The sequence below is a fragment of the Sarcophilus harrisii genome, chromosome 1 (genome assembly GCF_902635505.1).
Source record: "Sarcophilus harrisii chromosome 1, mSarHar1.11, whole genome shotgun sequence".
NCBI lineage: Eukaryota > Metazoa > Chordata > Mammalia > Dasyuromorphia > Dasyuridae > Sarcophilus > Sarcophilus harrisii.
Genome location: NC_045426.1, coordinates 709,618,741 through 709,644,342, shown reverse-complemented (window position 1 = coordinate 709,644,342; position 25,602 = coordinate 709,618,741). Strand labels below are relative to the sequence as shown.

Below are 25,602 nucleotides of genomic sequence, written 5' to 3'. Positions count from 1 at the left end.
CATAAAAGTTAGCTGTTACCAGGCTCACAGTAATAACAAAGGTAGCCTGTGCTATGGAAATAGCCACAGACCCTGTTGTCTTCTGAGAAATATAAGCCATTGAGATGTTTTCCCTTTTCTTTTTTCTCTAGGCAAACCAATTTTTTCTGTTGATATTCATCCTGATGGGACCAAGTTTGCAACTGGAGGGCAAGGTAGGTCCAGAGTTAATGGGAGGAGAGGAGAGGGCTCGTGTAGACTGGTGGGGACTGGAGAAGCCCAGGCCAGGAACAGTGCCCTGGTCACGGATACACCTTTCTGATTCTGTCGCCCAGACTAGTATGAAAATGGCTTTGTGTTTGTTCCTATTTAGTGACAGCGGAGAATGATCGTATGTTGTAGTGGAGAGAACTAAAGTAGGATTCTTGCTTAGTTCTGGCTCTGCCTCTGGGTGTCCTTGGTCCAGCCTTCTGACTCCTCTGGGCCCTTCTTTCCTGTCCTAGGGCCCCTCCCTACTTGGGCTCTCCTGGTCCTTAGTAGAATGGAGGATGTAATCTCCCCCAAGGACTATTCTGGGTCTCAGTTTCTGATCCTGTGAACATCTGTGAGCCTCTTGTCCAGGCCCCTCCTTTAATAGAGTAACACACAACTTGGAGGGCCTGAGCCCCCATGAGTGCGCAGGGTGCCAGGGAGAGCGCAGGGTGCCAGGGAGAGCGCTTGGGGGGCGGCATGTGGCTGGCGTTCCTCTGAGGAGTGCCCCACCCCTGCGGGAGTTCTGGTCCGGTGTTCCAACCAACCCAGTCAACTTGGCCTCCCCCGGCGGCATCTTGGTTCTAGTCTCCTCAGCGAGCAGGAAACATTGTGCACTTTTAGGCAGCCCAGCACGGGGTCCAGCCTGTGTAATCCTGGCCGGGTAACCTTTGGCCCCTCCTGATTACTGCTCAGCATCAGGGAGATGAAGCAACCGGGGAGCTGTTAGGGAGCAGTTGGCGGCTCTCTGCCCCTTAGTCTGGAGACCGGACCTCGGCCCTCCTGCTCTTGAGCAGCCGGAATGTCCCACCCTCTAGGGGTTTCCTAGGGTGGGCCCTCAACAAGCAGAAGCAAAGACCCTGTTCCCCTCTAGAACATTCTTCTGCCAGTGTTTTCTGAGGAGAGACTTTAATAGGTCTCCTCCCTGAGCTCTGCCGGCCTAGAGACATTTGATGGCGCACTTCAGGCCACGAGGGCTGTGTACGTGTGCCCGCTGCTCACAGGCATTCCTACTCACCTGTTCCTGCCCTGTTCGCAGGACACTTGGGCTCGAAGAGGGGCACTCGCAGGGAGCAAGGGGCAGAGGGAGGCGCTGACCCGGGCTCTGGTTTCAGACAGGCCGCTTCCAGCTGGCTCTTGGTCAGGAGCACCACAAGTCAGCCTTCCTATGGCCATTTTCTTTCTGAGCTCCCAGTCAGGGTTAAGGCTTGGCTAGCCTGGAATTGAGCAGAGCGGAGGCGGGAGCCGCTCATTAACTGACATGACCCTGCAGAACTCATCTGGAACTTGGCAAAACACCAGACAAACCACCAGGCCTTTAGACTATCCAAGCCGGAGGGAGTTCAGGGTTCGGCCAGGCAGGCAGCGTGAGCTTAGGAAGAACGTGACCCCTTGAAGCCCTGGGAAGGTGGAAGTTTGTCTGTGGTGCTCTCCACACCCAGCGCGGTACTGGCCCCCACCAGGCATTTCCCAAGGGCTTGTTGGGGTGCTGGCTTCTGCCCAGCCCTGCTGGGGCTCCAGCTAGCGCCCCTCCCTCGCCGTTCTCCCCTAGACCAACCTGTTTGGCGCTCTCTAGCTCGTCTCTTGCCGCGGAGTTAGTGTAGCAGATGCTCCATCAGACTTGGAGGTGGAGAGCTGTTCGAAGCCTGTCACAAAGACTGTACTTTGGGTATGTTGATGTCTTCTCTCCTGTTCCTTATAGGGCAAGATTCTGGGAAGGTTGTGATCTGGAATATGGCTCCAGTCCTCAAAGAGGAAGATGAAAAGAATGAAAATATTCCCAAGATGCTTTGCCAGATGGACAATCACTTAGGTATTACAGAACAGCCCTTCGTGGGCTTTGAGTGTTGGCAGATTGCCCAAAGTTAGCCCATGTGTTTGTAATTAGAAATATAAGGCCCCGTGCAGCGGTAAATGTCCCCGGTCTGCTGTCAGAAGGCACAGATGTTGGCTACACACCTGGTTGAGTTATTCAGCAGAAGACTTGGCCAACCCACAGAACCACCTTTGGACAGTCCTGCAGGTACCTCTGGTGATTTCCTGCTCATGAGTCTTACCGCCTGATTCGATAGGGCTTCCACACATGTCTTGTGCATCTTTGGGTTCAGCTTCCTAGCGAGAGGAGGATTCTGGGGAAGGGGGTACAGAATGGACTGCTCGCTGTGGTTTTCCAGTTGGGCCAGTGCGGTTCCTGGGGTCTTAGTGCCAGGACCCCTCTGGGGACCTGCCTAGAGGGCGCAGATTCCTTTTCTGTGTTTGTGGCTCAGTTTTCCCTCCCTGTGACCCTGGGGAGCTCATTTTGTCCTCGTGGTATTTTCAACTTTACCTTCCCCTGTTGACTCTCCATGAGTCATTATCAGTCGATCCTCTTGTCTCTTTTGTGGTGTGATAGGAGCTTTGGACGTGCACTTAGAGGACCTGGTTCAGATCCTAGCTTGGCCCCTTCCTAGCTGTGTGACCCTGGCCAGGTTACTTTCCCCGGGCCCTCGTGGCCTCAGCTGCACAGTGGGATGTGTGGCCGAGTGACTGAGCTCTGAGGCCCCTTTGGCATTTGTCCTCTGAGCCTTTAGTCTGGCCTCGAGACTGCTCCTGCCTCCTGGGCCTAGGCCTAGTTGCCCACAGGCCAGAGGCCACTTCGGAGATGGCAGCTTTTGTTCTCTCGGCTCTCCGAGGACCGAGCCCTGAACCCCCTGGAAATCTCAGCTTCACTAGCGGCCCTGGGGGCAAGTCTGCCTGATGTCCTTCCTTCTTTGTGCAGTCTGCCTGGTCGGCTCTGCTCCAGAAGGGCCAGCCCTCCCAGGGAGACCGGGCCTTTCCTTGGGCCTTTGCGTGACTCCCGCGCTTTGCGGAGGAGACATCACTCCAGGGGTCCCTGCTCTCACAGGCTCTCCAGGCTCATTCTAGCTCTAGAGTGTGGCTCGTGGAGACCGACAACCGTGCTTTATGGTCCGTTCCCCCATTCAGAAATGCTCTGTCAGCTGGGTTGTATCCGCTGACTCGAATGGCTCCCGGCTCACTTACCATTTTTCCCTTCCCAAAATGTAGCGCCTCTTGGCCTGTCCGGTAGGTATCAAACCAGAGCAGAGCCCACGGGGGCCCAGAGGGACATCGGTGCGCCCACCGGCACAGAGCCCCTACGCGGGGAGGGGGCCTTCTGGTGGGCCAGTGCCACGGGCTCCGGGCCTGGTTAAAGCGCCGACTGACCGACTGCCGCTCACACTGAGGTGCTTTTCAGCTGAGACGCAGATAAATGCAGGGGCCCTCCTGTCGTCGCTGCCTCCCTGGGCAGAGCTCCAGCTCCGTGATCCCCGGACCACAGCCTGCACAAGAGAACCGGGGCCTGAATTGGGGTTTTTCACCAACCTCTTTTCTTTTTCTTCCTAGCTTGTGTGAACTGTGTGCGATGGTCAAACAGTGGGATGTATTTAGCTTCTGGGGGAGATGACAAACTGATTATGGTGTGGAAGCGGGCTACGTAAGCATCATTTCCTATTTCTCTTATTTTTGGAGGGGGTGTTTTCCAGTCTCCCTTTTCCCTGTCCCGTCCTTGGATGAGCATCCACTGTGAGTGTTCATGTGCCCTTTAGGGGTGTCTTCCTGGAGCCCCCCAGGCGCACTCTTCCCTTAAGCCCGAGGTTGTGTCTGGCTGCTTCCTAGTGGAATGACCAGAACTCTGCTCTGCTGAGCTTTTGCTCCAGATTTAGCACTAGGAGGTCCGGACTTGGGCCCTGGCCCTGATACTCGAGCCCTATGGAGTCTGGAGCAGAGCACTGTAAACATCTCATAGTTCTTTATCTTTTTGTGGTGAAATGAGCCTGGTTTGAGGGTCCAGCTCTGATTTATCCCAATTATGCCCCCATTTCACAATCCGTATTTCTCCGTCCCTGCTGTGTTTATTGTGTGGAGCCACCTAAGAGTTAAAGGAGGAGGCTGACTTACTCTAACAGCAGGGCCAGTGCCGGCTGTCGTGCTGACTCCCTGGGACCCCTGCCCGGGCCCGGGCCGCACGCTCTGCAGCCTGACCGCAGCCCCTCGTGTGCATTTTGTGTCCCTGGTGTTCGCTGAGAACAGGGGGTGACCTCTGGGATTCTCTCTCCCCCAGGTACATCGGCCCCAGCACGGTCTTCGGTTCCAGTAGTAAGCTCGCCAACGTGGAGCAGTGGAGGTGTGTGTCCATCCTCAGAAGCCATTCAGGCGGTGAGTGAACGTCCCATTGGTTCCGAAAAGCCCCAAGCCTGCCCCAGGGGCGCTACCTCCAGCTCTGCAAAGCCTGGGGTTACTGAGCTTCCCTAGAAAAGGGAGTCAGAGGGAGAGGGTTGGAGGCTGGGGAGACCCTGCTCCTTGCCCCCGGGGCCGTTAAGAGAAGCAGGGGTAGGAAGGGGTTCTAAGAGGTCCCCTAGCATAGACAGCCTGGACTGGGACCCTCTACCCCCCACCCCCATCACCTTCGTCCTTGTATCCCCTTCCCCTCTCTCCTTCCCTCTTTACCTCCCCTCCCCATTCTCTGCCTTGTCTGTTCCTAAGCTCTGGACCTCTGGCAGCCACCATCACCTGGGCCAGGCTGGGCATTCTCGCAGTCCGTTAGCAGGGCGGCCTTGGTGGAGCGGGGGCAGGAGCCCCGGGCCTGCTTCTCTGCCTGGCATTAGGCCTCAGACTAGGGGCTGCCAAGGAGCCACCCTAGGAAAAGAAGACATGGGGGCTTTAGGGGCACTAGAGCTTTGTGGCCAGTCCCCCAAAGAGCTCGCTTCCCCTCTGCCAGCAGGGTCCCCTTTGACTCCCTGGCCTCTGGGAGGTATTCTGGTAAAACTGGGACCCAGAGCATCTGGGTGGGATGCAGAGGCCTGCCTTCCCAGCCTGGGCGAGACTGAAGCGTTTGCTCTCTGGGGGACCCTGGGATGGATGAGGAGGGCCCGGCCCTCCCAGGGGCCCAGGACAGGCCGATACACTCTGGCTTTGGGGGCCCCAGACCTTTCGAAGGAGGCGTTACTTGCCCCCTTGACGAAGAACACTGTAAATACTGGGCTTGTGAGCGGCTGGGATTTTGGAGTGGGTGTGAGTGCGAGCGTGGGACGTGCCTTATCTGCCTGGTGGATGTTTCCTTGGGGTCTGCCCAGGCTGTCTCCTTCCTGCCTTCCTGTGGCAGGACTCCGCACTCTCCCAAAGGTGGACTGACTGAGCAGGAGCGGAGAGGGGCTGCCTGCAGCTGAGAGCTCAGTTCTGGGGGGTGGTTCCTGACCCACCCCAGAAGGCACTTTGGGGTATTGGGCTACGCCCCAACATGGATCGCTCACCTTTCACTTCGGCACAACATAGAGCAGCCAGCTCTTGAGGAGCCGGAAATGAGAACCCCTCCCAGTTTGTCTTGGGTTTTTTGTCTGTTAAAAATTAAAGGAAAGGCACCTTCCTCTGTAAGGCACCGGCAGCCTGTCCCCCAGAGCACAGACCACAGGCTTTTCTGGGGCCGTTCACACGTGGGGCCTTGTCTTAGGTGAGGTTGTCACCTGCAAGGGCGGCTCTAGTGAGAAGGAACCTCCCCAGCTCCCTCGGGCCCCTGGCTGGAGGCCGCTCCAAACTAATTCCCATTTGCCTCGGCTGAGTGCATGAGGGTGCAGGGGACCTTGTGGAGGGAGAGATGGAGTGGGGGATCCCAGGTGGGAGAGGGGACGCAGGTGGTCCCAGCTTGAGGAGAGCGCGAGCCTGGGGGGCGTCTGGGGCAGCTTTCACAGGGCTTTCCAGGCCAGCCTTCATTCAGGTGATGGGGCAGGGGGCCCGCAGGCATTTGGGGGCCTGGGTGTGGCATAGACGGTTCAGAGCTGTCGGAGACTTTTCTTTGGCAGAGGATTGACTCATGGAGCGGGTCAAATTAGCCTTCGCACCATGGGCTGCAGAGCACCTTACCCTGGAGCCTCTGCCCCCACCGGCATTGGGCCCCTTCTTTCCCTTCCGAGAGACCCGCATGAGGGGCAGAGCTGGGCCGGGGGGACCTTCCTGGATTTGGGGGGGGGGCCTGCGCGACCATGGGAGCGAGATTGACTGGACGAGGTTGGGGCCCTGCGTGGAACTGTGACCCTTCCTGACTCTCCTTCCAGATGTGATGGATGTCGCTTGGTCACCTCACGATGCCTGGCTTGCATCCTGCAGTGTGGATAACACCGTCGTCATCTGGAACGCCGTCAAATTTCCAGGTACGGAGCCTTGCTGAGGGGCCGGGCTGGGGTGGCCCCCTGCCCCGTAAGGAGAGCAAGGACAGGCCTTCCTGCTCGCTCGTCTGGCCTGAGGTTGTGCCCCATCTCCCTGGAAAGCGCAAGGGGGTCTCCCAGTGCAGCAGGACCCATGCTGGGACCAGAAAGGCCCCCGGAAGCCTGGGGGAGGCTGCAGCTGCTGGCCGGGTTTGTTCCCTTGGGGCTCTGAGAAGCCCTGGACCCCAGGTGGAGGTCATGGCCAGGGGTCAGGGACTGCTGCTCCTGGGGAGTGCGCGGCCTGGCTGTGGGAATGCACTCATTTCAAAATGAGTTGGAAACCTCCAGTGCCGGCTCTTTTTCCTTGGTTCATTGTACCAGGTGGAAAGCACCTGCCACGGAGATATCCAGCCCCTGGAGTGGGCTGGATACTCAGGGCTGCACTGACCGGCCAGATTGTCCTGGGGGAAGAGCTCCTTGTGCCCACTCTGATGGCAAAGGAATGGGGGCCCTGGAGGGCTCAGCAGCCTCATTTCCCAAGACTTCGTGCTCCGGCAGGCTGTTCCTCACTGTTCTCCTTGATTTCATCTTATTCCACAGAAATCCTTGCCACTCTCCGGGGCCACTCTGGATTGGTGAAGGGGCTGACCTGGGACCCTGTGGGGAAGTACATTGCTTCCCAGGCCGATGACCGCAGCTTGAAAGTCTGGAGGACCATGGACTGGCAGCTGGAAACCAGCATCACCAAGCCCTTTGATGAGGTATGAGCCCCACGGGGCCCGAGTTCTGCCCTTGGAGAGGGCGCATGTCAGGTAGCGGTTTCCATGTGGGAGATGGCTCTGCTGCCCAGGAGAAGGGCAGCTGTGGAGAGGCCTTGAAAATGGGCGTGCTGTCGTGCCAGGGGGTCCTCCCCCTCTGCCCTTTCGATTGCCCCAGAACCCATTGTGAATGGAGGGTGGGAAGGTCCCGTGCTTGCCTCCTGGCCTGCTTTGTAGACCCAGCAGGAAGCCCCCCGGCCTCCAGACTGAGATAGAGGCTGCTTAGGCTGACATTCGAGACCCGCTATGGGTAGGAGCAGCTGCAGGCAGTGGCCACTCACTCGCCCTGATCTTGCCCTGCGCTGCTCTTCCTCCTCCATGCCTATGTATTCACTTTCCCCCATACCTGGAACAGCCTCGTCTGCACCCCCTGGTGGTGCTCCTGGGGCTGCCTCCCCTGGCCTCCGGGGCTTCCAAGCTCGCTCCCAGCTCCAGCCTTTTGGCTGGAGGCCTTGGGGGGAGTCTGTGCTCCATGACGTGCTTTGCGGGCTTGGTGCATTTTGTTGGCCTTTTGCCGGACGCCCAGATGTCCCCACGTCCCCGGTCCCTAATACCATCGTCTGGGGCTTGGCCCTCACCTCGGGTTTGGCCTTCACTCCCCTGCCTGCTTCAGATGGGGCCGGGCTCCTCAGGCCGCTCCTATGTTGTCCCGAGCTCTCCCAGGAGGCACCAGTTAGAAGCTCGGCCCGCGGCTGTCTAATAAACGTGATTTAAACTCTCGCGGTAGTCGCTCCTCGCCCCGCTTCCAGGCCACGGTGGTTTTCTCACAGCGTTTCTCACCCCTCTGACGAGATAATTCCATCTCGGACTCATGTCCGCTGTGTGTGGAGGTTACCATGGGCGACCCTGCGGCTCCCCGAGCAGGGCCAAGCCGGGGGCAGTCGGGGTCTCAAAGCCCTCTTCTTTGCAGTGCGGGGGGACGACCCACGTTTTGCGTCTCAGCTGGTCCCCCGACGGGCACTACCTCGTCTCTGCTCACGCCATGAACAACTCGGGCCCCACTGCTCAGATCATTGAGAGGGACGGGTGGAAAACCAACATGGACTTTGTGGGGCATCGAAAGGCGGTCACGGTGGTGGTGAGTGTTCCCTGGGTGTATAGAAGCAGCGCCAGCCCCAGGGAAGAGGGGAGGGAGGACGCGGTGGGACCACGTGTGGAAAATGCTCTGAAAACCCAAACGGGGTCAGCGGGAATTTTAGAGGAGAGGAAGGACAGGAGGAACCGGGACTGCTGGGGAGCCTGCAAGAAATCCCCCAGGGCTGCTGTGCCCTTGGGCCCGAAGGCCAGAATGGCCTCCTGCAGGAGGCTGCCTTGTCAGTGCCGGGATTCAGGGAACTTTACAGAACGCCGGATGGGGAAGCCCAGTTCCAGGGCCCGTCAGGCAGCCCCGGCCGGGACGGCAGGGCTTTGGCCAACGCAGAGTATCCAGCCCAAACTGGGCCCTGTCGTGGTGTCTGGGGCTTGGCCATGTCTCCTCACTGAGTTGCATCTGGGCCATGAAGCACCCCAACCATGACTGAGCTCCAGGACAGGCTGCGCTCCATTTCTATATAGGAGGATGCAGAGAGGCAGAGGCAGGGTCAGGAGAGGCTCCTGCTAATGGGGGGAATCTAGTCAAGGTGAACTGGGCCTCCTGCACCCAGGGCAAAAAGGGGACCCCTCGACTTAATTTACCTGCTCTGTGCTTGCCTTCACTCAGTCATTTGGGTTCCCAGAGCAGTCACTCCCCTTCACCTTTGCTCTCCCAGTTCAGCAAATCTTCTCTTACTTGGGTATGAGCATGCCAGGAGACCCCCACCTGCCTCTGGGGCACAGGTGGACTGCCAGGTTGGGCAGTCCTCCCCCTCAGCAGGATGGCCAGATTGGCTTGGGACTCTGAGGCGTCCGTCCCTGCGGGCAGCTCTGGGGCATTGGGGCCTTGGGGCAGTCACAGGAGCTCCCCTTCCCACAATCAGGGTGATGGGCCGCCCGGACGCAGAGTGCTCGTCCTGGTTGGCTCTCTGGGGATGTGGGCACTGGCTGCCACGGTCCTTGGGGGCCCTGGGCAGGCCAGATTCTGCCGCTGTTACTGGCTGGCTGCCGAGCGGGTGCTTAGTGAGTGCTTTTCGATCTGTTTGGCTCTAGAAATTCAATCCCAAAATCTTCAAGAAGAAGCAGAAGAATGGGAGCTCTGCCAAGCCAAGCTGCCCGTACTGTTGCTGCGCTGTGGGCAGCAAGGATCGTTCCCTCTCAGTCTGGGTGAGTTGCCAGACTGGGGCTGGGGGGTGAGACCCACATCCAGGGCCACCCAGAGGATTAAGAGTAGGCAGTGAGGCTCCCGGAGAGGTCCAAAACCAGGCCCCCGCCTCCACTGTTGGCCTCCCCCGTCTGCTGGGCCTGCTTTCCCACACTCCTGAAAGTGGGACGGAAGCCTTGGGTGCCTATATAGGAGAAGTCGCCCTAGCCTCCCGAGTGTAGGCAGGTAGTGCCCCAAGGGCTCGAGGGCTGGCCCTCCTCCCAGAGAGAAGTCAGCCAGTCCACAGACACCCATCATGCTCCTATGGTGGGCAGAGGGAGAAAGGCAGCAGAGGGCTCCTGCCCTCGAGGGGCTTGCAGTCTGGTGGGGGAGGCGACCTGCGGACCGCCATGGACAGACTTGTACACTCTGGACAAAATGAACAAAGAGAAGGCTCTGCAATGAGGAGGCTGGGGGCCGGGGGCAACAGGGGTGTAGTTGGGACTTGAAGGAAGCCAGTGAGGTCAGAGCGAAGGACGGTGGGTGCAGGCCAGAGAGCAGGTCCAGAGACGGAGGGTCTCGTCTGTGGATCAGCCTGGGGGCTGGGGGCGCTGGGTCGCAGAGGACAGGGTAGGGAGTGGGGGGGGGGGTTAGGGAAGCCACAGGAGTTATTGAGTGGGGGGTGACATTGTCAGACCTGAGCTTTAGGAAGGTCCCTTGGGGGGCTGAATAGAGGCTGGACTGAGATGGGCAGAGCCCCCAGCAGCTACTGCAGGAATGAGGGGATGAAGGCCTGCACCCAGGGTGGGGCTGGGGGGGGCGGGGTTAGAGGAGAGTGGGGGGAGGATTGAGGGAATGCTGCAGAAGTGAGATCAACAGACCTTGGATGTGGGGGGTGGGATGGGAGTCCTGGCTGACTCCTGAGCTCAGATCCTAGGGGCTTGGGGGCGGCTGGTGCCCTGATAGTAAGAGGGAAGGTGGAGGCAAGGCAGGGTTCTCCTCTGGACACCCCGAGGTTAAGATGCCTACACTACATCCATTTTAAATTATCTGTTATGTAGTTGTGAGCACAAGGCTGCCCGATAGTGGGGCAGGTTGGGTGGGATTGAAAATCCTCAGCAGGGGGATGGTCATTGAATCAGGGGGAGCCAGTGAGATGCAGTAGATGCAGAAGAGGAGGGGGCCCAGGACAGAGGCCCGGGGACCCCCAGCACTCAGAGAGGGAGTAGGGGAGCCCGTGTCCTGAACACCCGGAGAGAGGAGACATCCAGGAGGAGGGAGAGATGGACAGCAGCCCCAGCTTGGAGCCCAAGGGGGCCAGTTTGGCCTCTAAGAGGTCACCGGTCACTTTGGACCAAGCAGTTTTAGGAGCGATGAGATCGGAGGCCACAGGGTCAGGGCTGAAGAAGAGAGGGGGAGGAGAGAAAATGGAGGCCCCTGGTGGAGATGCGTTTTTGAGGGGTTTGACTACAAAGGGCAGAAGAGAAGCAGGAGTGGGGGGGAGTTAGGGTCAGGGGAGACACAAGCAGGTACCATCAGGTCATGCGAGGTCGGCTAGCCTGACTCTCACTTGACAGTTGAGGAAACAGACTGGGAGAGACCAGGTGTCTTGCCCAAAGCCTCTAGGTCTGTGTCAGAAGCAGAATGCAAACCCGGCTCTTTGCATGTCACATTCACTCAGACAGTCCGGACCACCGGGGTTGGGTTTGCTGCTGCTGCTACTGCTGCTGCCAGCTGGGCCCACATTCAGGCCCCGGGCCTCAGGCAGTGCTCCTGCGCAGCGAAGGGAGGAGTGGGGATCAGAGAGTGGCTCGGGCCCCCGGGGACCAGGGGCTGCCTTCTTGCCTCTGGGGCTCCCCCCGGCCTGAAGACAGGCCCTGATTCTCTTCCTCTCCCACAGCTCACGTGTCTGAAGCGGCCGTTAGTCGTCATCCATGAGCTGTTTGACAAGTCTATCATGGACATTTCTTGGTAAGCCGAGTTTGGGTGCTCCCCGCCAGGCCGCAGCACTTGTGTAACCCGGCCCTGTGGGGCCTTCCCCTCCGATACCCCTTATAACCTCCTTGTTTCAGGGGCCCCTGCCTGGCGCTGTGTGGGAGTCACTGCACATGCGGGGGGCCAGGTTTGCTGTCTGTGCACAAGGGTCTGAAACCCTCCTGGAAGGTCACCACGGCTCCCGCTTGGGGTCTCGCAGAGCTGGCAGTGGGAGGTGACCAGGGGGGTGGGCTCGGGTCCTTGCTCACCAAGGGGTCACTCTCGTGGCCTTCCTCAGCCTCCCTGAGAGGGAAGCGCTGGATCGGAGTCGGCAGTTCCAGCAGTGACTTAGTGTGCGTGCTGGAGCTCCCGGCTCTGAGCCCTGCTTTGCTCCTCTGTAACCAAGGCTGACAGTCCAGGAGCAGGTGGAGCCCTTGCATCCCACGGGGAGAAGCTCTTCCGAGGTTCCCAGTGGGAGTGCTCGATGCTGGTCAGGAATTGGCGCGAAGGGCCTCCGGCCCCAACAGGACTTCATGACTTTGATTCCTTTGCAGGACCTTGAATGGACTCGGCATCTTAGTGTGCTCCATGGACGGCTCCGTGGCCTTTTTGGATTTCTCCCAAGATGAGCTTGGGGACCCCCTGAGCGAGGAGGAGAAGGTACTGAGTTTGTCTCCTTAGCACCCGCAGGCACATGAGGTAGTCCCTCATTCCTCCTGCTTGGGGGCTTGCCAGGGCCAGCCTTGGGCCAGTGCCCCAGCCTCCCATGCTCCCCCAGCACTTGGGGTCTCTGGGGGAGAAAACCAAAAAAGAGGCCTTTTCCTGATTTAGCCTGCCATCCTCCTCTTTCTCCTGCACTTCCTATCTTAGGATGGCAGCAGGTGCCATCTTAAGAGTGTCTTCCTGTAGGGAGCACTCCTTGTGAGTCTGGCCTTTCTGGACCGTGAGTGTTCCCCACATGGCCATAGATGGCTTTGGATTTTACATCTACTCCTTCCCCAGTTAATTCCCCGCTGGTTGCCCTCCTAAAGCATGAGGAGAGAAAGGCAGCTGGCCTGCCCAGTGGCCCTGCCCGCGGCCCAGGGGCGTGTTCTGTATCTGGGGCCCAGCCTAGAGCAGCTTGTAATGTCTTGGGAGAGGCCTGGACCCCTCTCCTCATCCAGCCCTAGGGCTTTGGGCGGGGAGGGGCACAACCCCTCCTTCAATAAGTTCAGAGAAATTCTAAGCCTCCTCCCCTTGGGGACAGGCCAAGGAGCTGCAGGCCCTGGAAGTGTTTTATGTGGAGCTCCCAAGGGTCTGGCTGAGGAAGCCCAAACAGTCCGGACATCCCCCTCTCCTAGCGTGCCCTTCTGTGCACGATGACAAAGGCCATAGAGACTGCCGGGCCGCTTCTCCCTGCTCATCGTTCTGGAAAGGCTCAACAGTGGCAGCCTCGGTAGCTGGGGCACTGGAGGCCGGTCCCTTGCCTTCCCTGGGGTTTCCCCCTAAAACGGTTATGTCTTCCCCGCCCCACCCGGTGGTCATTCCCAGGATGAGGTGTTGGGCTTGCAAAGGTCTGTGGAAAGACCGGCCATGGCGGCCCCTTGGGGGCACTTCCTCTGGCACCTCCCCCGACAGCAATGGGGCCCACAGGACACTTGAGCCACAGGCAGCTCAGTGGGAGACTGGCCATGGCTCCCAAGATGCTTTCCCACCGGGGGTCACTCTGAGGCAACAGGAGGAGAACCTGAGGGCGTCAGGCTGGGAGCAGCCACACTCCTGAGAGCCGCCGGCCTGGAGCCTGGAGCAAGACAGGGCGGGGGCTTGCTCAGTAAAGGAGCTTCCAGGTCCTGGGCAAGGAGGGGGTCTCCTCTCTGCATGACCTCAGGCACCTTCCCACTGTAAATGGGATGGTAACACCCACTCCCCCACCCAGTGTCTGGGGCTGAAAAACCTTTGTCTTGGTGGGGCGTGAATTAGGGTCTTTGGTCTTCAGAGGCGGGAGGTGGTCCCGGAGGTGGAGACAGTGGAAATGTGCGTTCCAGAGGCTGCCTCCTCAAAGCCTCTTTCCTCCCTCAGAGCCACATTCACCAGTCCACCTACGGGAAGAGCCTGGCCGTCATGACAGAGGCTCAGCTGCCCACCACCATCATCGAGAACCCCGAGATGCTCAAGTACCAGCAGAGGCAGCAGCAGCAACTGGGCCACAAGAACGCAGCGTCCCGGGAAGCTGGCGCCAACCCCAAGGTGGCCAGCATGGTGAACGGGGAGAGTCTGGAGGACATCCGCAAGGTGGGTCTCGGCCTGGGGCCCACGGGCTCACCCGGCGAAGCTTCTACCCACTTGGGGCCAGTCTTTGGGGCGTGTGGCGGGGCTTCCCCCAGGGAGCTTCCTACTGAGAAGAGCAGGGTGGAATCCGTAGGATGGCAGCGCTTAATGCTGATCCGGGCTTGCTGAGGCAGGGCCACTAGGCCAGAAATGGGGATGGGGCCACCCAGGGAAGCAACAGCAGTGCAAGAGAGCTGGGGGGTGGGCTTCTGTGCCGGTAGGACCCGAGGGGAGTCAGAGGGAGCGCCCTCTTGTGTAAAGAAAGTGGCGAGTTGTGTGTCTGAGCCGTAGGGACTCCTTTCAGCAGCATTTTAGGCCTCCTCCTCTCACATTAGCCAGAGCCTTCATCAGGAGTGTGAGGTCTTCCCTTTCACGGATCTTAAATGCTTAGGATGAAAGGCAGAGAGTTGCTCAGGCGAGCGCTACCATTCAAACAGGGCTACCAGAATGTTTTTTAAAAGACACGTTCACAGCCCAGTGCGAGAAGCCCGCATTTGGAGGGGCCGACCCTCGGCGACCTTGTTTGCTGTCTTGGTTAAGCCCAAGACGATAGAGAAAGGACAGTGACTTAAGTCTCCTTGGACTACCCCAAGTCACTCTGGAAATAACATTTTTCTCTCTCAAGAATCCTTTGGGGACTTGGTATTTTGAGTTCACTCACAAAATCCTCCTGTTTGCCCTGTGGCCCTGAGAAGTAAGAGGATGCCCTTGTCTTCACTTTGGGGAGCAGCTCGTGCTTTTGGAGAGGCGAGACAGAAGAAAAAGGAACCGTGTCCCCACCGGGGGTCTGTCCACTCGGATCCCTTTTAATTTTGTTGTCTTCCCCTGGCAGAATCTGTTAAAGAAGCAAGTGGAAACGCGCACAGCCGACGGCCGGAGAAGGATCACGCCCCTCTGTATAGCTCAGCTGGACACTGGGTATTCATCCAGGTTTTGGCTTTTTCTTACCTGTGGAAGCCTTAGCCTTGCCTTGTTGGGGGTCTCCCTGCAGGATGGCTTAGAGTAGTCTGGGCGTGCTGGAGATTCTCCCCCTTTCTGCCCCCACCATCTTCCTGCTCAGAAGCAAGGGATTCTGTGCCCCAGGACCCAGCTGGGGAGCTTTCTCCACCAGCCCCAGGTCCTGCCCCAAACGGATGTGTGCCAGGAAGCTTTCCTGACTCTGGCTCACTTTGACCTGCCCTAGAGAGAACGCTTGGGCCTGAGGCTCCTCCAGTCTCTCCTTCCCCCCCGCCCCCCACTAGCTCTTTCCACCACATGAAGCATTCGCTGCGATATTGCGGGCGCCATGACCCCCTCCCCTCCCCCCCCACCTGCCATTCTTTCTTCCGAGTTCTTAATGACAGACACAGAGTCATGGGATTGGGGAGGGGGCCTGGCAGGCCATGTGGTCTGCCCGGGGTCCTCTGCCCTTGGGACTCTGGGCTGCTGAGGCCATTTCTTCTCTGGGTGATAACCCAGCATCTCAGCACTCGGGCAAGAAGCGATCGTGCTCTCAGACCAGTCCCTGGGGCCGGCCCAGCTCCTTCGGGAGTGATCTGTGGGCCAGCCCTGCTCCTTCCCAAAGCCACAAGTAGTGAGTCTCCCCCCACAGCCCAGGGGCCCGTTAGTCTGGCCAAAGACTCTTGTTCCCATTTGGGTTGGTCTTCTGGGGGTGAGACCAGGGCGGGAACATTGCCTGAGACCCCCCACGCCCAAACTTGGACTGGGATCCTTGAGGAGGTCTAAGCTTCTCCCACCTCCCACTTCCCATTCCACTCTGTAGTCATTCTTCCTCCAAGGTCCCCCAGGTGTGTCTCAAAGGTGTTCTGGGATTGGAAGGTTTTTCTTAAGTGTCTGTGTCAGCTTTGTGTGAGTGTGTGTGTGTGTGTGTGTGTGTGAGAGAGAGAGAGAGAGAGAGAGAAAGAGAGAGAGAGAGAGAGAGAGAGAATGAGAATGAGAATGAGAATGAGAATGAATGCATGGGCTCGTTCTCAGGAGTATAGTCCCCATTTAGGGATGACCTAAATTCAGTCCAACACGCTGTGGCCTAAATTTGCCAGCTTCCCTCTCCCTGCAGATGTGGTTGCGGACGTGGCAGGTGCAGGCCATGGGGGTGCAGGGGGTGCAGGGAGGAAGTGTCCTCCCCTGGGAATCCCAGCCCAAGCTGGCTGCGGCATGAGCCTGAGGCTCGGGCCCCCCGTTTCCTGAGGGATTTGCAGAGATGCCCATGCTGGACGCTCGGCCAACTTGGCCCCGGCTGGTCCCAGGGCGCGGCTCCTAGCTGGCTCTGTTCTTGGCGCACGTACACTTCAGTAGCCCTCCCTTTGAGAGATGGGGGGAGGGTGTAGCCATGACGAGGGCTGCTGCTGGTGGTCGTGACCAGAGCTCTCATTTCTGAGGTGATTTTCCTTCCAAGGACCCGATGAGTAGGTGATGCAGGTATTAGATTTGGATCCTTTACAGATGAGGAAACCAAGTCCCAGAGAGAGGGGTTTTCTAAATGCCCCCTGGCAGTCAGGGACCAGGCCGGTCTCCGGGGGCCAGAGCCGGGCGCTCTCTGTTCCCTGCGTTTGGTGCCAGATGGGTATTGTGCCTTCCCCCTTAGATCATTTTCCTCCCATTTGGACCAGACTTCCCCCGTGAGCTGCCCCAGTGGCAGGCTCAGCACCCATGGCTCCCCTGGCGTGCGCGGCCTACGGGCCTTTTGCTGCCAGGCCCGTCCCCGGGGGCCCAGCAGAGTCAGGCCACCAGGATCTTCTTGGCAGGCTCCCACCCTGACGTGAGGGCAGACCCGCGGGAGGCGGGAGGCGGCCCCCGGCCGTGCGAAGAGTACCTGCTGGCCCGCGCAGCTATCTCTGGCTGAGCCCTGGCAGCACAGCTGGTCCTGCCTGGTCAGGAGGCGCGGGCCGGGGAGGAGCAAGGCCATCGATCCCAGGCCCTGCCTGGTGCCTCCTTTAGCGACTGCTAGCTCTCATCCCCTGAGGCTTTGTAGAATGTCTGGGCTGGGAGGGTCATAGACCACGCAACATCATAGACAGAAGGGCCAGAGAACATAGAACATCGGAGAGAGAAGGGCCCCGAGAACAGAGAATCCCGGAGTCGAGCCATGTCCTCGGCGTAAAATGCTTGATCTCGAAGGGAGCTCACTCAGTGCGCCAGGGTAGCGGCTCCCTTCTGGGAAAGACCTAAATAAGTCACCTTGGATTCTAGCGCTGGCATTTTCTGCAGGAGAACCTAGCAGTCCGGGTGGGGAAGGGATTTCCTTCCATTTGCACAGCTTGGTGACGGCCCAGCTGGACCCCCACGGCCCCCTCGCTCCCCCGCCAGCCTGTAGGTCAGCTGGTGCTCCCATAGAAGGGTAAGGAAGCTGATGGTCTCGCTAACTTCCGTGCTTCCTGAACAGAAGGGAGCCCCTCGGAACTGGAGGGGGGTACAGAAGGTGGGGCCCATGCCCGGGAGCCCCAAACTCGGGGGCTTCCAGTATAAATGGGTCGTGTCAGACTCATGCTTGTGGCTTCCGTGGGATGGAGACCCGAGTCTGAGCCACACGCCCCGGGGAGCCTGCCCCAACACCTGGCCCTAGCAGCTCTCCCCAAGCCCAGACCAGCTCCGCGTGAGCCCCGGGTGGGGCCCCTGGTCTCTGCTGAGGGGTGATGGCAGTCCTTCCTCCTCCCGGGGCCATGTCAGGCTTTGCGTGCAGTACGCGTTTAATAAATGTTTGAAGACTCCATGAGTCAGCCAGCAAGCATTCATTAAGGGCCTCCTGTGAGCCGGGAACTACGTGTACTTGGGGCCCCAGAGAAAAACAGGAGAGGGAGGAGGCTGAGTCTCCTGCGGGGAGACCTCGGGTAGGGGCCTAGGGCTATGCAGGCAGAGAAAAGACCGAGGGTCATTGTGGCTAGGTCAGCGGCAACGGGAGCAGACTCTTGGGGGGGGGGGAGGGTGCTTGAGCTGAGTCCTGAAGGAAGTGATCATCCTGAGTGGGGAGGTAAGGAGGCCCAGAGCCGGTGGGCAGAGGCCCAGAGAGGGGGTAAGGAGGCCCGGGGCCGGCGGGCAGAAGCCCAGAGGGGGGGTGAGGAGGCCCAGGGCCGGTGAGCATGTGGCCTGTGGGCCATTTGTTGGGGTATCTGGGGAAAGGGGCTGATTTGGGTACAAGCTGTGCCTGCCTGGGACCTCCTTGCGTGGCGGCTCCCCGTCCCTGTCTCAGGGGTACAACATGTGGCCTGTGCTCAGAGGTTTCCCAGCTTTGCAGAGACCTTGGGAAGAGACTCGGGAGGCGCCTTCCTGGGCCACAGCCTCAGAGACAAGGTTATGTGCAGATACCCTAGTGTCAGAGAGAGAGAGAGAAAGTGTGTGTGTGTCTGTGTGTGTGTTTGTGTATCTGTGTGTGTATCTTTGTGTCTCTGTGTTTGTGTGTCCACGTGAGGGTCTCTATCTGTGGCCATTAACAAGGCACTGAGCTTCAGGCCTCCGTTTTTTTGTGTGTGAAATGGGAGTGAAGGTGCCAGGTTCTCCTTTTGCTTGATTCTGTGGTATCTGGTGAGGCCCCCGGGAGCTGGCTCAGAAGCTGCAGAAACGGAGGGGTCGCAGGAACCTGGTGTCGCTATCCTGGGGAGGTGCTCTGTGGCTCCCCTTGGGGAGGCCATGGCTGAGCCAGGGTTGTCGTGGGTCGCCCTGAGCTAGCGTGCCAAGAGAGTGGGGGGAGCCCGCGCCCGGGTGGGCTTGTTCCCTCCTGGCCGCCGGGCTCAGCGGGTCTGCTCTGTTTGTGTGCAGGGACTTCTCCACGGCCTTCTTTAACAGTATTCCTCTTTCGGGATCGCTGGCGGGCTCCATGCTGTCTTCCCAAAGTAGCCAGCAGCTCATGGCACTAGACTCCAACACCAACTCCCTTAGCACGGCGAAGCCTGCTGCGGAGCCCGTGGCATCGAGTCTGAAGCCCGCAGGGGATGCCGTCAATAAGGACAGGTCAGTACCCGGCCACGAGCCGCGAACAGCCGCCTCTTTGGGCCCCCGGGGTCAGGTCTGGAAGGGCTTGCTTGTCTTGCCCGCTCTCTCGTCGCCTCGTTCTCCGTGGCTTCAGTTTTCAGTGTCTGCTGCCCTTTAAGGGGTAACATTCCATTCGGGTGACTAGAGGCTGCCAGGGGGCCATCCCTTTTGGGTGGCCACGTCCTTCTGCTGCTTGGTGGGACCCCATGTGGGGTCATGAGGGGCAGAGTGACCATGTGCCTTGTTTGGGGAGGGGCCTGGAAGCTGCCGGCCACTCCATTGGGGGCAGGTCTTCAGGAGCTGGCCTGGATCTCTCAGTCACCTGCTGCTTGCCTTGCTTTGTTCATCTCCCTGCAGGTGGGGCATTTCACCCCATCTGTCTTTTGGGGAGTTAAGTTGCTCTTTTTCCCATTGTTAACCAATGAGTGTCCTCAGCACCTGATGTGAAATGTCGTCCATGCCTTCAGAGCACCCCACTTGCTCTTTTCCCCTTCTTTTATTCCTTGATGATGTCCTTTTGCCCACCTCCTTTTGAGAGTCCATTCTGGGGAGAAAGGGGAGATGGGGAGGTAATCAGGGTTAAGTGACTTCCAGGGTCATACAACTTTTAATTGTCTGAGGCTTCATGTGTGAACTCCTGACTCCAGGGCTGATCCCCCTATGCTATCCAGCTGCCCCCATGCAGTGGTCCCTTCTTTTTCTTTTTTGGTATTGTGTTTTTTCCCTCTTTATCCTATTTTTTTTGATAATAGCTTTTTATTTTCTAAATACATGCAAAGATTTCAGCATTCATCCTTGTGAAAGCTTGTGTTCCATATATTTTCCTTTCCCTTCCCTCTCCTCTCCTCCCCTAGACAGCTGGTAATCCAAGCTAGGTTAAACATGTGCAGTTCTTCTATTTCCACATTTATCATGCTGACTTCCATCTGTCAGAATTAATCATCCTATAATCTTGCTGCTGCCGTGTCCAATGATCTCCTGGTTCTGTTCATTTCCCTCAGCATCAGTTCCTGTTGGTCTCTCCAGCCTCTCTGAAATCCTCCTGCTGATCGTTTCTTATAGAACAATAATATTCCATAACATTCATATCCCTTAACTTATTCAGCCATTCCCACCGATGGGCATCCCCTCAGTTTCCAGTTTCTGGCCACTACGGAAAGGCCCGCCACAAACATGTTTGCCCACGTGGGTCCTTTTCCCTTTTTTTTCTGACCTCTTTAGGATACAGGTTCAGTAGAAACTCTGCTGGATCAAAGAGGTAGTTTGATAGCCCTCTGGGTATAATTCCAAATTGCTGTTCTGAATGGTTGGATCAGTGCACAGCTCCACCAACGCTGTATTAGTGCCTGGTTTTCCCACATCCCCTCCAACATTCAGCATTATCTTTTCCTGTCATCTTAGTCAGAGATCCATTCTCATCCCCCATAACTGGTCCTAAATAGCCTTGGCTCCACGATCTCTTGTGAGAGGGGGACTCCTTCCCATGAAAGGCAGTCCATTTTTATTTGTTGAATAGCTTTGATTTTTAGCAAGTTTTTCTCCACAACAGAATGATCAGTGGCCGTGATCAGTCTGTCAATCAACAAGCCTTTATTAGGCATCTACAATATACAAGCATTTCTTGTTCTCATAGAACACATATTCTTTCAGGTGGCAAAGCTTGTTCACAAATAAGCCCATAGGAGACACACACAAAAGCATGGCCAGGCAAATGTGGGGCAAGGAGAGATGGCTCACGGATGGGGGAGATTTGGAGGAAAATGGGGAAGTTAAGAGTTAGAGGGCAGGTTGGGCTACCTTGTCGGGTATCTAGGCAAGCAAACCAGAATGTGCGAAAGCATGGAAATGGGAGATGGATCATTATTGCTGAAGAACAAAGAGAAGGCTGAGCGAGGTGGGCCAGTGAGTGCGGGAAGAAGGGGACTGATGGGATATCACAGTGCTGGAAAGGGAAGGAGAACCCAGAATGGGGAGAAATGTAAAGCTAGACAGAGGAACAGGGAGTTGGAAGTTTGGGTAGAAGAAGGGTATCCTGATGGGAATGTCCTTGAAGAAAATCCCATTGGCAGCTTGGAAAGGAGGAAGGGAACCTGAGCTCAGGGATGTCTGGGAGTGGAGAGGAAAAAAGATGGAAAGAGGGGAAGAGACATTGGGGGAGGTGGTGGACTGAAGCCAGAGGAGAGCGGGGTTCGAGGTCAGAGAGAGCAGTGGGAACACAAGATCTGAAGAAGTGAGAGGTCAAGGGGCATATGATGGTAGAGATCCTCAGGCATGAGTCGGGCTGCCTGCCCTTGGCAGTGAGAGCGAAAGTGTGAAGTACAATTAGAACTCGGGACTTCCTGACTTCTGTGCCTCATAGATCTTCTCTTCTGTCTGATGTATCTTCTGTATATTTTTATTATTTAAGCTGGGAAGTTTCCTGTGTATTCACATCAGTCACATTTTGAAAAAAAAACAGCAAACATTTTTATGGATATTTTTTATTTTTGAATCATATTTCAGTGGCTCCTGCCTCCCTGCCCCCTCCCAGAAAGGTCCCTCTCAGGGACCATGTTTTTGCCTTTCTTTGTTCCTCCAGCACTCATCACCGTGCCTGGATCACGGTAAGAACTTAAACACTTGTTGATTGGCTGACGTTATGAAACAGAATTTTTTAAAAAGAGAAAGAAAACCATTTCATTGAAAAAACCAAAACAATAAAAAAAAATCTGACGGAACCTATACTGTATCTCCCCTGAGTGCCCCCCGCTGCCTACCCCCCCACCCCCCACTTCCTTCCTAATCTGCTCTCAGACCAATTTCCTCTGGGGGCATCGGGGTCGTTCCGAGTTGACGGCACTTCTTTTTGGCAACTTCCCCTTCTTCTCCCGAACCCGAGTTTTCTCTTTGTGTATTCAGCCTTTCATTTGGGGAGCTTCCCATCCTCCTCAGGCCACTTGGGTCCTGCAGAGTTTCAGGACAGAGAAGAGCCTCCTTCTGATGCCGAATCTGTTGAAATTGGCTTTCCCAGAGCAGTGCGGCCATTTAGTTAGTCTGGCCTTTTCTCCACAGTTTTGATCACTTTTACCCAGCTCTCCCTTGTTGGTAAGAAAGAGATCCGAATAGATTTTCCTTCCAGTGAGCTTTTCCTCCTATTGAAGGATGAAATGGTGCCGAATCAGGAAATTATTTGATGCTCTGCTTTTGGCAAAGAGAGTTGCAGAAGGTTTACAGGCAGTAGAAATCTGCCATCGCTGTAATCGGGCAAGCATTTATTAAATCACTAATATGTGCTAAGTGCAGGGGCTGCAAAAGAGGCAAAAGACGGTCCCTGTCTCCGAGGAGCTTACATGCCAGTGGAGGAGACAGTGCGCAAACACATACTAAGCGAGCTATGGACAAAATAAGAAATATCTAAAGGAGGAAAAACACTAGAATTGAGAGAGATTAGGAGAAGCCTTAGTTGGGACTGAAAGGACACCAGGAAGGTCTGGAGTCAGAGCAGAGGAAGGAGCGTTCCAGATGGGGAGTGGCCAGAGAACATGCTAAGAGGCCAGTGTCATTGGATTGAAGAGCATGTAATGTGTAAGAAGACGGGAAAGGTGGGAAAGGGGCTAGGTTTAGCTGGGAAGCCATGGCAGCAATTCTAGCATGAGATGAAGCGGGCCGGCACAGGCAAAGAATAGAAGAGGAGCAGCAGAGAGGGAGGAGGAGTGACCACCAGTGTCCCGCGCTGCAGAGGACCCAGGGAAAATGAGCGTGGAGAAAGGACCATTGGACTTGGCAGCTAAGAGACCATTCATTGGGCTTTTGGGGGGAAAGATGAGGTTGGAAGGCAGATTGTAAGGGCTTAATGACAGAGAAGAGATAGTGGAGGCACCTTTGGCAGGAACTTGGCCACCAAGGGCAGATGAGATGCGGGATGATGGCAGGGAGGAACCAAGTGACGGTTTTTTCAGGATGCAGGAGACATGGGTGTGTTTGAGCTTGTAAAGAGGGTGAGATTGGAAAGAAGTGACAAAGTAGGAATGATAGACAGGGGACAGATTGTCTCTTGGTGGGGAGGGGATGGAAAGGTGGGATTTGAGCAGGAGGAGAGGTGAGCTTTGGCAAGGAGTAAGAGACTTCATGAGATGGGGTGAAGGAAGAGAGAGGGACAGGAGGCATCCAGATGATAGATGAGGAGAGAAGAGGGAAAAAAGTGTGGGGATGGCCAGAGAACTCATATTTTGTTAAGATCTATGCAGAAGATAGAAACAAAAACGGGGAACATTATTGATACAGAATGGGTGAGCCAGTGCCGTAAAGTGTTGCTCACTAAGAGTTCCATATCTGCAGAGAACTGCAAAGCCAAGAACAACCAGAGAAGGTTTGCTTCTGTTGGAGAGAGAGAGGAACCCCACTCCTCAAAAATGGGTGGAAGGCCCTCCCTGATACCAGGGAGGAGACAGAGCTGCTCATTTCTCACTGCTTTTCTGTCTTCTCTACCAAGAATGAATGACCTTTGAACTGGAAAAGTTAGACAATGACTATTTGGGAGGGGTGTGCCCAGGAAAAGTAAGGAAAACATCAAACTGCTGTGTATTTTAAATTTGTTCTTAGGCTTTAAAAGGTAGTAAATGCCTATCGGATCTGTAGTATTTGAATAATTGTGGAAATAGAAGAGGTTCCTTGGAACTAGACAGGGCTCTTGTTGCCTAGTTTTCACAGAAGGGAAGAAGACGCTTGTGGTGACTGCTGCCCAGTGAACTTCACTTTGATTCTTGGGGAGGGGGAATTCCTGAAGAGATTATTATTTGAACTAGTTAGTGACTAGCTACTAAGGTGATGAGGACAAAGAAGGATCTTGTCTTCCAGCATTCTGGCCAGGAAGTTAATCAGAACATCCCCTTTTTAGTTAGGGATAAGAGGGATAAAGTGGTAGATCAAGGATATAGTTTGATTTTGTTTTAGTGAAACACTTACTAGAGTTTCTTGTGCTAGATTTGTGGGGAAAATGGAGTCATACCTTCTCACCAAGAACATAACTAGATGGATTTAGAGCTTACTTGATCACCAGCCTCAAAGAGGACTCGGCCATTAAAAATCTATGTTACCTAAGGCTGACCATTTAGAGTAAATGGTGGCAAGAAGCCAGCAGCAGCAGCAGTGTAACCTTGAGTTAGCTGACACTTGAACTTCCCTCATCTGAATTGGTCCAAAGAAGGAGGAACACAAAAAGATACACGTGCGTACATACACATACCCAGCGCACACACAGTTGGATTCAGAAATAGATTTCACTCCACAGGGAAATGGGAGAAAGAAAGGGGAATTACAGGGAAGGAGATCAAGAAAGGGATTAAAAAAAGCAACCTCTATGGTAAGAGTGAAATAAGCAAAACCAGGAGAAGAATTTACTGTGAAAATAGTTTTGTATCGGGACACAAGGTTTTGCAAGGATCAGTGTTGAAAAATTATCCATGCATATGTTTTTAAAATAAAAATCTTTAATTTAAAAAAAAAAAAGAAAAGAAAAGAAAGAAAGAAACAGAGTTGTTTTTTGAAACAACTCTGAAAGACGTCCAGTGGACCATGAAACCTGCTCCCTGAGGTTGAAAAAAGTAGCACTTCCCTGCGTTCGTGTGCATCCGTGCAAAGATTTGATTTGACTACATACGTCTGTTAATGGGGAGTTTGTTTTTCTTTTGTCGTCAGAGGGGGAGTGAGAAAAGGCAAATTTTTACTGGTTGAAAATAATAAAACTTAATTTAAAAAAGGTATTTCCGTGGAAGAAGGCCTTGGGCCCTGGGCTGTTTATCAGTGTCTGCACGGGATGTAGGCCTAGGTGGACTAGCCAACTCAGTGGTTGGCAGTTTCCTTTCAGTACTTGGAACTAAATGTAATGAGAAGAAACCAAACAGGGATACATGGCCCCTTACTCTCAGACTCAATCAGTCGACCTTCCGAGTTATTCAGAACTTAGAGCCATGTAGCTTTTCATCTGAAAAAGATCGATGATTTCTGGGAACCGTTGGGAATGATGACGTCCAGCCAGAACCCTGCCTTGGTCTGACCACGTCTGGAATTGTGTGGAGAGCCAGCCAAAGCTCCAAGGAAGCCGCGGAAACCTGGAGTCCTTGCCTTGTGAAGACAGGTTCACTTAGTCACGATCAGGCAGCGAGCCTCGGTTAACGATCTGTGTGCCAGACACTCATGGAGGAAGCCAAGCTGGGCTACTCGGGGCATCTCAGGGTCCCACAGGTGTGGGCCACGGTCAGTCAGCACCAATGTACGAGGGGCCGCCCGAGAGGGTAAGGGAAGGCGGGCACCGAGTGGGCCCACTAAGGGCTTCCTCTGAGCCTCGGCTGGCTACGGACACGGCCTGGAGGAAGCACGAGGAACACAACGGAGCGGCCCCACTCAGGGAAATGGGTTGGTGAACACAACAAAGGCCAGGTGAAGAAGAGGTGCCCCTTAGGAGATGTCAGGCCACAGGATCAGGGGGCAGAGCCAGGGATGAGCTGGATAGGGTGTTGGGGGGGTCTTGGATGGTGAGCCTGGATGCCATGTTGGGATGGCCCTCCTCAAAGGGAAGTTCTTGGTCCTCAGGAGCTGGGTAGAAAAAAAAAGAACCGTGTGAGAAGGGAAGGGGAAGGGACTGAGCGTTTATGGAACGCCTGCTCTGTGCCAGACACTGCGGAGCACTTTACCAGTAATATTCCCTTGGATCTGCACAGAGCCTGCGGAGTAGGTGCTAGTCTGGTCCCCGTTCAGCTAAGGAGACAGATTGCAGCACAGACGGGCCCAGGGCTCCACCCCAGGAGATGCCTGAGGTCAGATTTGAACTGGGGTCCTCCTGACTTCAGGGCTGGTGCTCTACCCACGGCACCACCTAGCTCTCCCAACAGACCCATTTTTAATAGATAGGAAAACTGAGGCTCAGATGGTGGCTCTA

General features: G+C 56.0%; 1 protein-coding gene and 1 long non-coding RNA gene across 4 annotated transcripts in view; one reads left to right on the top strand and one right to left on the bottom strand.

Annotated features, from left to right (window-relative positions):
* LOC100920800 (protein HIRA) overlaps positions 1 to 25,602 on the top strand; it is a 69,304-nt gene that overhangs the window by 31,924 nt on the left and 11,778 nt on the right. Inside the window, exons 2-14 of one of the 2 annotated variants that reach the window (XM_031948974.1) lie at positions 132 to 194; positions 1,931 to 2,041; positions 3,613 to 3,703; positions 4,331 to 4,425; positions 6,318 to 6,413; positions 7,008 to 7,168; positions 8,136 to 8,303; positions 9,350 to 9,463; positions 11,341 to 11,411; positions 11,969 to 12,074; positions 13,473 to 13,685; positions 14,554 to 14,639; positions 18,474 to 18,665. In XM_031948974.1, coding sequence (XP_031804834.1) covers positions 132 to 194; positions 1,931 to 2,041; positions 3,613 to 3,703; positions 4,331 to 4,425; positions 6,318 to 6,413; positions 7,008 to 7,168; positions 8,136 to 8,303; positions 9,350 to 9,463; positions 11,341 to 11,411; positions 11,969 to 12,074; positions 13,473 to 13,685; positions 14,554 to 14,639; positions 18,474 to 18,665 — 1,567 coding nt within the window. Of the gene's footprint in view, positions 1 to 131; positions 195 to 1,930; positions 2,252 to 3,612; positions 3,704 to 4,330; positions 4,426 to 6,317; positions 6,414 to 7,007; positions 7,169 to 8,135; positions 8,304 to 9,349; positions 9,464 to 11,340; positions 11,412 to 11,968; positions 12,075 to 13,472; positions 13,686 to 14,553; positions 14,652 to 18,473; positions 18,666 to 25,602 lie in introns of those variants that run through there. The other variant, XM_031948975.1, reaches the window with a different exon arrangement.
* LOC116420867 lies at positions 4,284 to 5,412 on the bottom strand. 2 transcript variants are annotated; one of them, XR_004231315.1, is made up of 2 exons: positions 4,717 to 5,412; positions 4,284 to 4,517 (listed from the first exon to the last, which is right to left on the bottom strand). It is a non-coding gene; the product is annotated as an uncharacterized LOC116420867 (long non-coding RNA). The 2 variants fall into 2 exon arrangements; XR_004231316.1 differs by having other exon boundaries at positions 4,780 to 5,412.